Source organism: Gopherus flavomarginatus, chromosome 9 (genome assembly GCF_025201925.1).
Source record: "Gopherus flavomarginatus isolate rGopFla2 chromosome 9, rGopFla2.mat.asm, whole genome shotgun sequence".
NCBI classification, from domain to species: Eukaryota; Metazoa; Chordata; order Testudines; family Testudinidae; genus Gopherus; species Gopherus flavomarginatus.
Window position 1 is genome coordinate 68,226,480 of NC_066625.1, and position 13,304 is coordinate 68,239,783.

The following is a 13,304-nucleotide window of genomic DNA, read 5'->3' on the forward strand; positions in this document are numbered from 1 at the left end:
AGGCAGGGTCCTTATATGAAATGGGACTATTTGAATGTATTGGACAACTGGTTTCTTTTTGTTCTGTATTTATTGTATTATTACCTGCCTTATATAAACCAACAAAAAAAGTATGAACAAAGGCATCGAGAAATTCCAGAGTTGGTCTTACCTGATCCATTAGCTGGGAATAGAGTTCATAGCAGTTGTCAAAAATATATTTGTAGGTAGAGTCTAAGCAAGCTCTGACACAGTCTTTAACCACCATACTGGCTCGAGGTGGACTCTGCAATTCCAGGACCTTATAGAATATTTCATAAAATCAGAAAATAAGAGAATTTCAGAAACAGCTGGACTAGAAAAATGTGTACATTATGTGTAGTGAGCTATCTGTCCAATGCAGAATTGGGAGCAATGAAATATAATAAAGATCAATACAATATTAAAAAGTACATCGATTTATGCACTGTAGCCTCAGTCCAGAGAAACACTTAAACACATGCTTAACTTTAAGCATAGGAGTAGTCCCACATTGAAGTTTACTTCAGTAGGATTATTCACATGAGGAAAGTACAATACATGCCTAAGCGATTGCATGATCTTGCCTTTAGGCCTTTATTCAGGAAAGCAGCTAAGCACATCTTTAAATGTTTTCCCGAATAGGAATGCTCTTTTGAATCAGTGTCTTAGTCCACAAACAGCTACATATTTTTAAAGCATTGGTTTCTATAAACATTTAACCTATCCATTAAAATACATCTAGGTAAGCTGACTTTCACCTCAATAGTCCATCTTTTTGTTCTGTGTTTGTACGACACTGAGCCCAACAGAGTCCTAGTCCATTACTGAAGCTCATAAGTGTTACTGAAATATTACTCTTGATGCTAACAGGATGTGTCTGTTAACATGCTATTAGATTAACAAAAATTGAAAATTTTGATTTGTGTTTCTATATTTTGAGCCAGTTGTAGCAATGTGTATTTTTTCCTTATCATGGGGAAATCTTGCTCACCTTATTCACAATCACCTTGATGTTGACTGCTTGTATATCTATGGTAAGTAGGTTTGGGCCTAATGTCATTAGCCTCTTTTTGATGTTTGAAATAATACTAGGACATAGTTTCCAATAGGAAACATTATTCTTCCTGATAAATACCTTAGGTGTTACAACTGCTTTTGTTTGATTTTCAGCTTATTCTATTCACAAAACCTAGCCCTAATCTTACTCCAATGGAAAAGCTTTAAACCTAATTTTAACTGAGTTTAAACAAATGTTAGAGATTGGGAGTTATTTTGCTTTCTCCGGTAGAATGATTTTTATTTTCTAATATTGCTAGATACAAAGGGCAAACAGGACAATTGTCATTTGAACAGTAATACTTTCTCTCCTTGAATGGCTTCCTGTTAATGAACAATGATAAAAAGTCAACAAAGTGCTAATTCGACAGACTAGGTGAGTAATATTTGCAGCTATGTAAAGGTAAAACATTAACTCAGACGTAACTTCTGCATCAGAAAAGCAATTTCTGGAGTCCTACCACCAAAGAAAGAGTCTCTTTGCAAAGCAGTTGCTCATAGCATTGAAGAGATGAAAACAGCAATGCTCGTAGCATTGAACAGATGACAAGGTAAGGAAACGGTTTCTGTGCTTGTTTAATTTAATTAAGATGGTTAAAAGCAGTGTTTTTCTTCTGCACAGTAAAGTTTCAAAGTTGTATTAAGTCAATGTTCAGTTGTAAACTTTTGAAAGAACAACCATAACATTTTGTTTAGAGTTATGAACATTTCAGTTACGAACAACTTCCATTCGTGTTTGTAACTGAGGTTCTACTGTATATTCTTAGGAGCTACAGTTCAATAATCTCTCTTCAGTTAAACCAGAGAAAGATAAAGATAGTTTGCATCACTTCTGCATTCTCTCCCTTTTGCATTCTTTCAGTATAAGATTTCCATTTAGCTAGATCTTCAGAAAGCTTAGGGATTTAATTTAAAACTAAAGCAGCTGAAATATATTTAGAGACTATAACCAGTGATGGTCTGTATCTTAAATTGAGTTTCAGTGCAGGATTCATCAAACTAAGATATCAAGAGCACAACTTAATCATTGAGGTTTCATAGTAATGATCAAGAGCAACAAATACAGTGTGGCTTTCCTAGAAAATAAATGTGCACTATGTTTCTCTGATGCCAGTAACAGAGATAAAGTGTGGTACCTTCATTCGAAAAAAAGTAATGCTGGTTAGCAGGTCTACTGTTGATTTCAGGTCCTGAAGCCTTTCAGAATTGCTGGCAGGAAAATTATCCTAGTTAATCGGGGAAAAGGAAATAAGTTTAAGGTTAAGGACGAGACCCTTAATATGTTAAGAAAAAAAAACTTTCAGGGAAACAAAGAATGCCATAAACACAGTGGGTGGGATTATCAACCACGCTTGCTGTTGGTCCATCTACACTCCCATTGAAGTCAATGGTTAAATGCCTAGTGACATCAATGGGAGCAGAGTTAGGCCCAAACTGACCATTTTTGGAACTCTTAGGGCCTGTGATAACAATATGTACGTTTTAAAATATTGCATTGCCAATTCTAAAAATCTCATAGAAAATACTGCAATGAGAAGGTTAAAGAAACACTGTTCATGATTTAAAGGAAACTCTTTTATTTGCTCTCCATCATGTATAAATCAGTTCCAGAAATAAAGTTAGTAGTTTCATAATAAGCATAATTAATTGGAATTTATGTGAAATACTGAGTTCCCTAGATTAGCAGGCAGATTGATAGCCAGGAAACATTTTTGGTGGTCATTTAATGGCCTCATATCATCAAAGGACTAGTCAACTATCGTTATAGTCTGATAGGGAGTGGATATCATTCTTCAACACTGAAGGAACCCACAGACAGACACTTATGCTGAATGAAACTTTTGATTTTCTAAACTTTAAAAAACTGCCCCACCAGTTGTAATATCACACTATGACTCTCTTTTCTTAGCTCTTAATCTCAAGAAGGAACAGAAAATATGGTTTTATCAAAACACTGACGTCCTAAAATTTGAATTCTAATTCAAGGATTGATGATACAGTGTGAGCACCTTTATTCTTTCAAACTTCATGTCAGACTAGATACTAATGTCTAAAACTGGTCTAAGCAGATAAAGTGCACTGATATATTTATATTACACAATGTATGATTTCGTCCCTCGGTAGGATCTGTTGTACATACCCTGTATTTAGATAGGTCAATCCTCAGTGAATTGTGCAATTGATCCAGCAGTTTTATGAACTTTTCCCTCTGTACAAAGAAGACATGAACATTTGCACATGAGACACAATGGGGTGCCAAGTTTCTGCAGTTATGTGTGTAAATCTACAGCCTACATATTTATAACAAAGCGTACAATCTGCTGCCTTCCATTCTGGATCTGTTTGGAAAGTGTGCAGTTTTCAATTTATTTGTATAAAAGCATTGGTCTGACATAACAGTAAGTATATCAGAAACCGTAAGTGTGTTATGCCTTCTGCCATATTTCATGATTCATCTAATATAGCACAAATTTCTGGCATTCATTCACCATCATGCAGCCTTAAAATGCATTAGTGATGCACAGCAGTCTTTCCCCTAAACTGCTTTCCTTTATCTTAATAATTGATGTGTTGTTAAGTAAATAATTAAAACAAAAATACCTGGGGAAACTGAAAACATATTGTCAGAAGACTCTGAACAACAACAGTAGCAATTCAAATTAAAGTTCCAAGGTTTTCAGTGATGGGTGTGTGGCTTGTCAGAAAAGATCAGCTTGTTCTGTTTCTGTATTCAGCTCCTTACAAAACTCTGCTTGATCTTTTAAAACTGTAGGGCACATTATTTGTTTGCACAGGGGATTTTTAGCAAGGAGGTAAAAATACAGAATGCGTGAGGGAGTTGGGAACTCCTACAATTGGTACGGCAGGCAGCCAACGCCCCCTGTTCTCATAGCCCACCTTAACCCTCTTACGAGGATGGTGGATGGTAAGGTCTAAGCCATGGGTCAGCTAGGGGCAGGGTCGGTTCTAGGCATTTTGCCGCCCCAAGCATGGCAGGCAGGCTGCCTTCGGCGGCTTGCCTGCGGAGGGTCTGCTGGTCCCGTGGCTTCGGCAGACCCTCTGCAGACATGCCTGCGGGAGGTCCGCCGAAGCTGCGGGACCAGTGGACCCTCTGCACGCAAGCCGCCAAAGGCAGCCTGCCTGCCGCCCTCATGGCGACCGGTAGAACGCCCCCAGTGGCTTACTGCCCCAAGCATGCACTTGGCTTGCTGGTGCCTGGAGCTGCCACTGGCTGGGGGACCCAGATGGAAACAAAGGGGAGCTGGTGGATGCGCCGGAGAATTGATGTAAATAAATATGGATTTGCCTGCACTGTACACTTTATCTGCCAGGTAGTGCCAGACATCTATATAATAAAGTTGTGGCCTGATTAAAATCCATAACAAGTGTCTTCTGTCCTTCTTGCTGTGTACCCAGACAATGATCCATTAGAGTTGGTGGCCTTGTGAAACCTATCTGAGCAATAGCTTTTCCCTTTGAAAATGGAGATTGACTTGTGATTTTGGCATATAAAGGTCCAATACACACAACTGAGCTGTGTGAGTCCCAGTAATGTTAATAAGAGTTGTATGCCTTTCATGCTTTGTGTTGAAACACTTACACTCCCTATCCAATTGCAAAGAAACATGCAGTTACACCATCAGAATACGCAAAGGATACAGACCATTGGAAGTAGCAAGATCTGATATCCATAAACATATGTTCTGACCTCTATCACACTTCTCAACTATGCAATGATGTGACCACGGTATAACTTGCATGCTCTCTCTCATATGTCAGGGGAGTACTAACTTACACGTAAAGCCTTTGATCTGGCATAGTTTTATTAAGTGTTCAACATAAGAGGATGTTTTTGCCATGTTATAAATTTCCACCGAAATACTCAGGCAAATCCATCCCAGATGTAGGCTTGAGGACTTGAATTTGGGATGTTCTTTTTGATGAATGGTGCACAGCTATCCACTATCATGCAACCTGACCCAGAGGGCTTCAGAAATGAGAAAAATAATCTTATATTTTGCCTATAAGTCAATTGTTTGAAAACAGAGCCCAGAACCTCTATTAGGGATGTTTTAATACTGTCTTTCTACCCATCTGTTGAACTATGAATTGGATTGGTATTTGCGTCAAAGGTAAATTGGCATTAACATCGGAGAGAGGACTTAATCTGCCCCTCCAAGCTGAGGATAAAAGAAAAATGTTCTAATCACTAGCAAAATGGAAATAAAGAAGAGAAAATCCAGGGTGAAATAAACAGCAAAACTTTACATTTCAAAAGCTGGATCAAACATAAAACATCTGATAAAGGGTTTTGTTGAAACAGTAGAGTGCCATTTCAACAAAAGTATAAGAGCCAGAATGATTTCATAACAAATAGGACTGTCGATTAATAGCAGTTAATTTATGCAATTAACTCAAAAAAATTAATCACAATTAACTGCAGTTTTAATTGCACTGTTAAACAATAGAATATCAAGTTTGTTTACATTTACAGGAGATAATGCTGCCCACTTTTTATTTACGTCACCAGAAAGTGAGAACAGGCATTCGCAAAGGACTTTTGTAGCCAGCATTGCAAAGTATTTCTGTGTCAGATATAAAAGTTTATTAGAGAATATTTAAATAAAGATGATACAAAGAGTTTGAAGCGTCAGCATTGGTCATTGGGGGCAACATACAGAGTATAAGGGGACGCTGGTATTTGGAAATTGGTTAGCACATAACATATACAGACTGTAAGGTCCCCAATGCGGGGTGTACAGTGGGTGGGATCAGGAAGCAGTAAGGAAGCAGTGAGGGTACATCGCTCATACCGTGGGTTATACGCAGTCATGAGTATAAGTAAGCGGGCAGGGTAATGGGGACAGGATGACCCTCACATGGTGGAATCCAGTTCAGTGGGTTTAGGGCTCAGGGGATATGGTTCAGTAGGGGGGGGTTTATAGGCCTCTTCCCCCCCCGTGGGTGCAAGAAACCACACCGGCTCACTCCTGGTATTGGCGGTGGCGGGTGATGTGCTCTGTGTAAATGTCCCTAGACCACCGGATAGTGTTCGAGACCATCAAACGTCTCATGAGCCGTGCATAGCGACGGCCCACCCCACAGGCCCTAAGTACTCATTCATTACAGGGGTCCCAGGCACCCAGCGCCCCGACGATCAGGGCGTCGGTGTAAACCTCGTAGCCCTTTGCCCGCAGGGTGTCAGCCAAGGGGGCATATTTTTCAAGTTTGCGGGCTCGGGCTTTGCGGAGGGCCGGGGTCCTGTTCTCAAAAGGGATCATCACGTCGACAGGGATGATCTTTTTCCGTTCCTCAGCCATGACGACGATGTCCGGGCGCAGCAGGCTGTCGGTGTCGGGGATGGTGCGGTTGACTGCGATCTCACCCAGGTGTGGGGCAATGGCCTTCACCAGCAGGTCCTGGACGGCATTGTGGCACAGCTGCCAGGCTCTGGCGTGGGGTTTGCAGCTGCACAGGACGTGGTGCAAGGTCTCCAGGGCGTATCCGCACTTCCTGCAGCGCTTGTCTCGGTTCCCATGGTGGACGGCTCCATTGAGCGGGACGCAATTCAGGCGGGCGCGGTGTATGAACCGCCAGTCAGCGAAACGGGTGAAGCTGCCCGCAGGGAGAAAGTGGTTGCTGGAGTCCCACTTGCTGGTCACCTCAAAGGCCTTGCCCTGGTCAGGTTTTTTCCTCAAGGTGTCCACGTAGAGCGCGTGGACAGCAGCCTTCAGTGACTTCTCCAGCACGCCTCTGGCTCCGGGGCTGACGATGGTGTTGCCCTCCGTCTCGATCCGCGGCACCAGGACTCCCAGCTCCTACCGTTCCTCGCTCCATACCCAGCAGCAGCCCAGTCGTTTTCCCAGCTGGCGCATGGCGTTGCGGGCACGGGACCACAGCGAGGCGATGTCGCCCCCGTCCCGGGCGAATTCGCCGTCTAGGGAGCCGCTCAGGAAAGTGGCTACATCCGGGCCGGACGGAGGCCTTCCAATTCGCTTCTCGATGACGGTGCGTAGGGCGGCCGCTGCGACGTTCTTTACAGTGGTGTCCGGGCACGTCAGGAGGCGGAAGGCGTGTGTGACGACTGCGATGTTGCAGAGGTCACCCATGTGGGGAACGTTGGCACCGCCGTGCCTGTGGGCAATGTATATGAGCTCGTTGCTGGCTCTCTGGGGCAGGGACAGCCACTGCTTAACCAGCTGCCGGATGGTGTTGTCCGCCTTGTTGAGGGGCACCTTTGCCGTGGCGGAACCTCTCAAGACGAAGGCGATGCGGGGGATCAGGAAAGTGTTGAGGGCATTGATCTTCTGCCACGGCGCCAGCAGGGATGCGTCGATCTTGGCAGCATCCTGTAGGATCTCCCGGATGGTGTCCTCAGGGGTCTGCCGGACGCGGACGCCCGTCGGCGTGCCGAGGTGTTGGTACGCTTGCCCTTCTGCCAGGGGAATGACGGACTCGCCCTGGATCTGGAACTCTGTCGTCTGCACCGAGTCTCTCTTGCTCCCGTCGACGTGGAGGGATGAGCACTTCTTGGTGTTAAAGCGGAGACCTGTCCAGTCAGCGGCTCTCCCGATGGTGTTGAGCATGTTCTGGAGCCTCTCGGGGTCATCCGCGATCAGGACCAGGTCATCCGCATAGGCCAAGACGCTCACCGTCTCGCCGTGCAGGTCGAAGCCGTCAGCGCAGTCTGAGATCGCCCGCAGGAGAGGCTCCATGGCCAGGTTGAAGATGATCGGGCTGAGGGGGCAGCCCTGCTTCATGCCACTGTGGATTGGGATCTCGGCGGTTTCTCCTTCTACTGAACGGATGGTGGTGCTGCAGTCCTTGTAGAGTTCCCGGATCAGGCGTAGAAAGGTCTCCGGCATCCTGAACTCCCGTAGCGTGCTGAAGATGTGGTGGTGGTGGATGGACCCGTAGGCGTTGGATAGGTCGAGCCACGCTATCGCGCACTGCTTCCGTGCCTGCTAAACATTCATAGGCCCCTTCATGCTTCGGCCACCATTCCAGAGGACATGCTTTCATGCTGATGATGCTCATGTAAAAAATACTGCATTAATTAAATTTATGACTGAATGCAGCACATATTGTTTGTTTTAAGAACACTTTCACTGCAGATTTGACAAAACGCAAAGAAGGTACAAATGTGAAATTTCTAAAAATAGCTACAGCACTCAACCCAAGGTTTAAGAATCTGAAGTGCCTTCCAAAATCTGAGAGGGAGGAGTTGTAGAACATGCTTTTAGAAGTCTTAAAAGAGCAACACTCCAATGCGGAAACTACAGAACCCAAACCACCAAACAAGAAAATCAACGTTCTGCTGGTGGCATTTGACTCAGATGAAAATGAACATGTGTCCATCCGCACTGATTTGGATAGTTATTGAGCAGAACCCATCATCAGCATGGACACATGTCCTCTGGAATGGTGGTTGAAGCATGAAGGGACTTAAGAATCTTTACTGGCTTGTAAATATCTTGCGATGCCAGCTACAATAGTGCCATGCAAACACCTGTTCTCACTTTCAAGTGATATTGTGAACGAGAAGCAGGTAGCATGATCTCCTGCAAATGTAAGCAAACTTTTTGTCTTAGTGATTGGCTGAAAGAGAAGTCAGACTGAGTGGGCTTGTAGGCTCAAAAGTTTTGGATTGCTTTGTTTTTGAGTGCAGCTATGTTTGTACGTAATTCTACATTTGTAAGTTCAACTTTCATTATAAAGAAATGGCACTATGGTACTTGTATTAGGTGAATTGAAAAATACAATTTCTTTTGTTTTTTGCAGTGCAAATATTTGTAATAAAAATAAATATAAAGTGATCACTGTACAATTTGTATTCTCTGTTATAATTGAAATAAATATATTTGAAAATGTGGAAATCATCCTAAACCATTTAAATGAATGGTATTCTATTATTGTTTAACAGTGCAATTAATCACACGATTAATCACAAGTAATTCTTTTAATCACACAATTAATCACAATTTTTTTTTAATCGCTAGACAGCCCTAATAACGAACCATCAATGTACTTTTAAAATTAGAACCTGGATAAACAAATCTAAGTTTCACCGTTAGAATATTTGGTAACATAGTAATTAAATAATAGTAGGAATGTATAGTAAGATAGTACTTTTCATCTATAAATCTTACAGATCTTCACAACAACAGATATCATTATTACTCTTTTATAGAGGGGAAAACTGAGGTGCATTGAGTTTGAATCCCAGTCCTGGGAGACGCTGCCACCAAACTGGGGATCTGATCCTACAAATCTTTATTATTGGCTGCAATGCTTGCTACCTCGAATAGCTCCACTAACCTCAACATATTTTAAAACAACAACAAATGGAAATGTAATACAATATTTGTTCAATATTTATTTAAAGGATGCAACAATTAAGACTTTTTTTGAAAATATGATTTAAAATACAATTATAAGATGATCTGAGTAAGTTGCCAAAGGGCGTTAGAAAATGTCTTAGTGTTAGTAAGTACTATCCCAGTAGGACATGGGGGTTAATAATCAACCACTCACAGTGGTAAACACTTGCAGCATCAGGCCACTGGAATGGCTCAGCATTGGTAAGCAGAATCATTCTTCCACAAGATTACTATACAAATGAGTTTGACAGATACTAGTCCTACTTCATAAAGGTGCTGGTTTGCATTTAATCCACAAATATTTAGTTTCAGTTATGGATTTAAGCATGCAAGGCCCTTCATGGAGAAAATATGTAATAATGCTGTACATAATACAGTTATGAATCTAAATTTGATTTACTGCATACTGTCGAAAAAAGCTTGGAATGAATTTTCTTTACAAAAAATTTTTTCAGGCACAGATGGAATTATTCTTGGCCATAGTCTGAAAATTGTGTCCTCTGTTGTAAAAAAACAACAACAAATTTTTATTATTTGATAATAAACTGAAAATCATGCAGAAGTGGAAATATTTTCATTACACTTTGTTTAACAGTGAAATTAATCACACGATTAATCACAATTCTTTTAATCACACAATTAATCGCGATTAATTTGTTTAAATGCTAGACAGTGCTTCATGCAGCTGCAATTTGTACTTCATTAATATTAATTGTGTTTGATATTTGATTAAGTCCCAAATTTATTAAAATAGGTGTTAATAAATAATATTTTAGAAATCATTAGTGTATTTTCATTTGGTAATGAATCAGAGGATTATTCCTTAAAAAATGGTTAACATACAAATAATAGCAATGCAAACTAAAAAAAAATGAAGAATTAATATATTAATTATTCAGAGTCAAATTGTGTTTGTGCCCCTTCTCTGGCTATCCACATGATAAGTAGCAGTGTGGGAGTGGAAGCAGGCTCCCCAGAGCTGCTATTTTCCCTTCCTTCCCCAACCTCCCCAGTGTAGCTAGGGGAAGGGAAGTGGAGACTGGAGAAATGAGCAGATCCTTAATTCTATTACCACCAAAGCACCGGGCAGTACACACTATGCCAGGTATTGACACAGCACAGTTTACTCCCTGCCTGAAGGTGTTGGGGGGAACCAGGAGAGTCATGATCTCTCTCCTGGACTGCTTTGCCACTTCCTGAGAGTAGGTATTACATCATCTCATGATCTCGCCCTGAGTACGCAGCACACTCTAATTCCATACTGAGTTTTCAACAACTGAAAACGACCCTTGATAAGCCATCTTTCTTGTCTTGTATAGTGTATGAACCTATTTAAACTATTCTACCAGGAGTCTAACTTTAAGAGCCATTCCAATGAAATCAAACAGAAATCTGTTTAACTTCACTTTCCCTATACAGGATTGGCACACTTTGATCATTTGTGTTTTCTAATAGTCATGTCATGATGCCATTACTTCTACAAAAGAGAGGCATTCAGAAAGAGAGTTCAGTACTGAACCTGAAACAGCAGGTGTAATTTTTAGTTTCTTAGACAAAAAAATTATTGCAAGCACTTTCTCTAATGATGGAGACAAAGGAAAGACAACTACACTGACTTTCTATTATATATGTAGAATTATTCCTGTAACTAGTTAGAGGGAAAAATCTTAGTTGGTGTTTCCACTAACGATGGCAACACTCTCATCCGAAAAGATGCTGAATCTTCATTATAATGTTTCTCTATTACTGACTTATGCAAAACTGCAAAAAATAAGCTTTTTAAAAGACAGTCACTATGCTAATTTCCCTGAAGGTTCTATTCTGCTGATTTAGGGCCAGATCCATTGGGTCCAAGTACATCCACTGAAGCCAATATCCCATCTGAGGTACTGGTCTATCGATTTAATACAGAGTTGTGATGAGTTTGTAAGCTTCTACCTTAAATCAAAACAAAATTCTTCTGATGTGAATTTCATTGAAAATGTCACAAATAATGTGCATGCCAATCTTTATGTATGTAAGAGCTTAAAAAAAGATGTGACCAAAGTACGCAGTATGCTAATGTTAACTTATTAAAGAGACTTGGAGCAAAATTTTCAAAAGCATCTGAGTCTCTTTTTCAGAAGTGACTAAGGGTACTGCTACACTTGGAGCTAGGGTTGTGCAGATATAATCACACTAGCTTTTATTGAGCTAGAGCACTAAAAATTGTAATGTAGCCAAGGTAGCACGGACAGCAGTAAGTAGTGGCACAGATTAGCTGCTCAAGTACAAACGCACCTGGACCCTATGAGTATGTGCTTGGGGTAGCTAGTCCATACTGCTATTCACTGCTGCCCATGCTACTATGGCTACACCATTATTTTTAGCATGCTAGCCCAATGAGAGCTAGCGTGAATATGTTGACATGAGCTGGGAATCACAACCCTAGCTCCAAGTGTAGATACAGCCTCAGACACTTTTGAAAATATTATCATCCCTAATGTCATAGGGACAATATTATAATCCCTACATCAACTCTTAGAAAGTAGATACTGGGAATTCTATCATATTGCCAGGATAAAGAAATTATACTTACACCAAAGTTGGTAGCAGCAAAACGATCTGAGGCAGACACATTAGTTGTAGCAATAGTGTGAGCATAAAAAGCGTTTATGTTGGCCAGCAAGGTACTCATCACTGCTGGAACTCCAGAACACATGTATTTAGAAGACAGACATGAAAAGTGCCTAAAATTCAAACAGAGACTACTATTAAAATATTAGAAGTATGCTATGCAGATACATTCCAACTGTTCTCTGGCCAGCTTCTGCTTTCATTTCCACTGATGTAAATTCCAAGTAACATCATCAGCTCCAAATGGCAACTCTTGGGACTTACAGTGGCATACATGAGATCAGAATCTAGCTCTGATCTATACTACTGCTATGGGTTGTACACTGCTGATTCAAAACTGAATACAACTAGAAATGTTAACTTGTTGTATCAATTTCAAAATAAAATGTGATTATGTATAGTATTATATTTGACTGTATTAAAAGAAAAATGTTTATCAAATATAAAATTTGATATCACAGAAGGCTACAATGGGTCTACACCAGCCAGGTTAGTTTCAGGTTGGAAGAGTTTGGATGGTAAGTATAAAGAGGATGAAATTTTTCTAAAGTATTATTGAGGCTTATTTTTTAGGCTATTTTATTACCAAGAAGTGGGACTTCCAAAAATCATTGACACTAGAAATCTTTCCATCTTGCTTTACACTCAAAAGAAACAAAAGAACGTCAATATTGGTAGTGCACCAGGCAATAAAATACTGAATATCTGATTTCCACTCAGGTGAGAGTGCAAAACCCAGAATAAATGCTGTTCTTCTAGAGTCATTATCGATTGCTAATCATTCTGTTTCATCTAATTATATATAGTTGTCCTATGTAATTCTGACTACTGATAAACTAATGAGAACACAATGTCAGCTGTAAGGTCACAGAACACTTAAAAAAACATAGTATAAGTCATAAAGATGTATTATAACACTAGGTAAAAAAGGATGAGGAGTTCAATTTCAACACTTCTCCTGAACTTAAAACAAAGTTGATGCTATTGTTGGTACACACTTTTCTGTTTCATTTGAATGAAGAAAAAAAAGAAAAAGACTTTGAAAAATACAAAATACTGTAGATTGTACAGAAAAAAGAATATAATACAAGCATTGAATGCTTCATTTTGTATAGGTGAACTTAAGCCAAATATCCTAACTCATGCCATTGCTAATGTCATCTTCCACTTACACTGCTTGTCCATATCTCCTCCTCCACTTCAATCCTGTCACTGGAGTCTTGTCTATAAAACACATTAAATCCCTCTACA

General features: G+C 40.6%; 2 protein-coding genes across 2 annotated transcripts in view; one reads left to right on the forward strand and one right to left on the reverse strand.

Annotated features, from left to right (window-relative positions):
- Positions 1-13,304, forward strand: part of RSL24D1 (ribosomal L24 domain containing 1) — a 922,223-nt gene that overhangs the window by 483,376 nt on the left and 425,543 nt on the right. The window lies entirely within an intron of this gene.
- The window catches only part of UNC13C (unc-13 homolog C), a 375,739-nt gene that overhangs the window by 187,876 nt on the left and 174,559 nt on the right, over positions 1-13,304 (reverse strand). Inside the window, exons 13-16 of the mRNA XM_050968692.1 lie at positions 12,016-12,166; positions 3,197-3,265; positions 2,193-2,282; positions 152-280 (exon numbers count right to left, since the gene is read on the reverse strand). Of these exons, the coding sequence (XP_050824649.1) occupies positions 152-280; positions 2,193-2,282; positions 3,197-3,265; positions 12,016-12,166 (439 nt within the window). The remainder of the gene's footprint in view (positions 1-151; positions 281-2,192; positions 2,283-3,196; positions 3,266-12,015; positions 12,167-13,304) is intronic.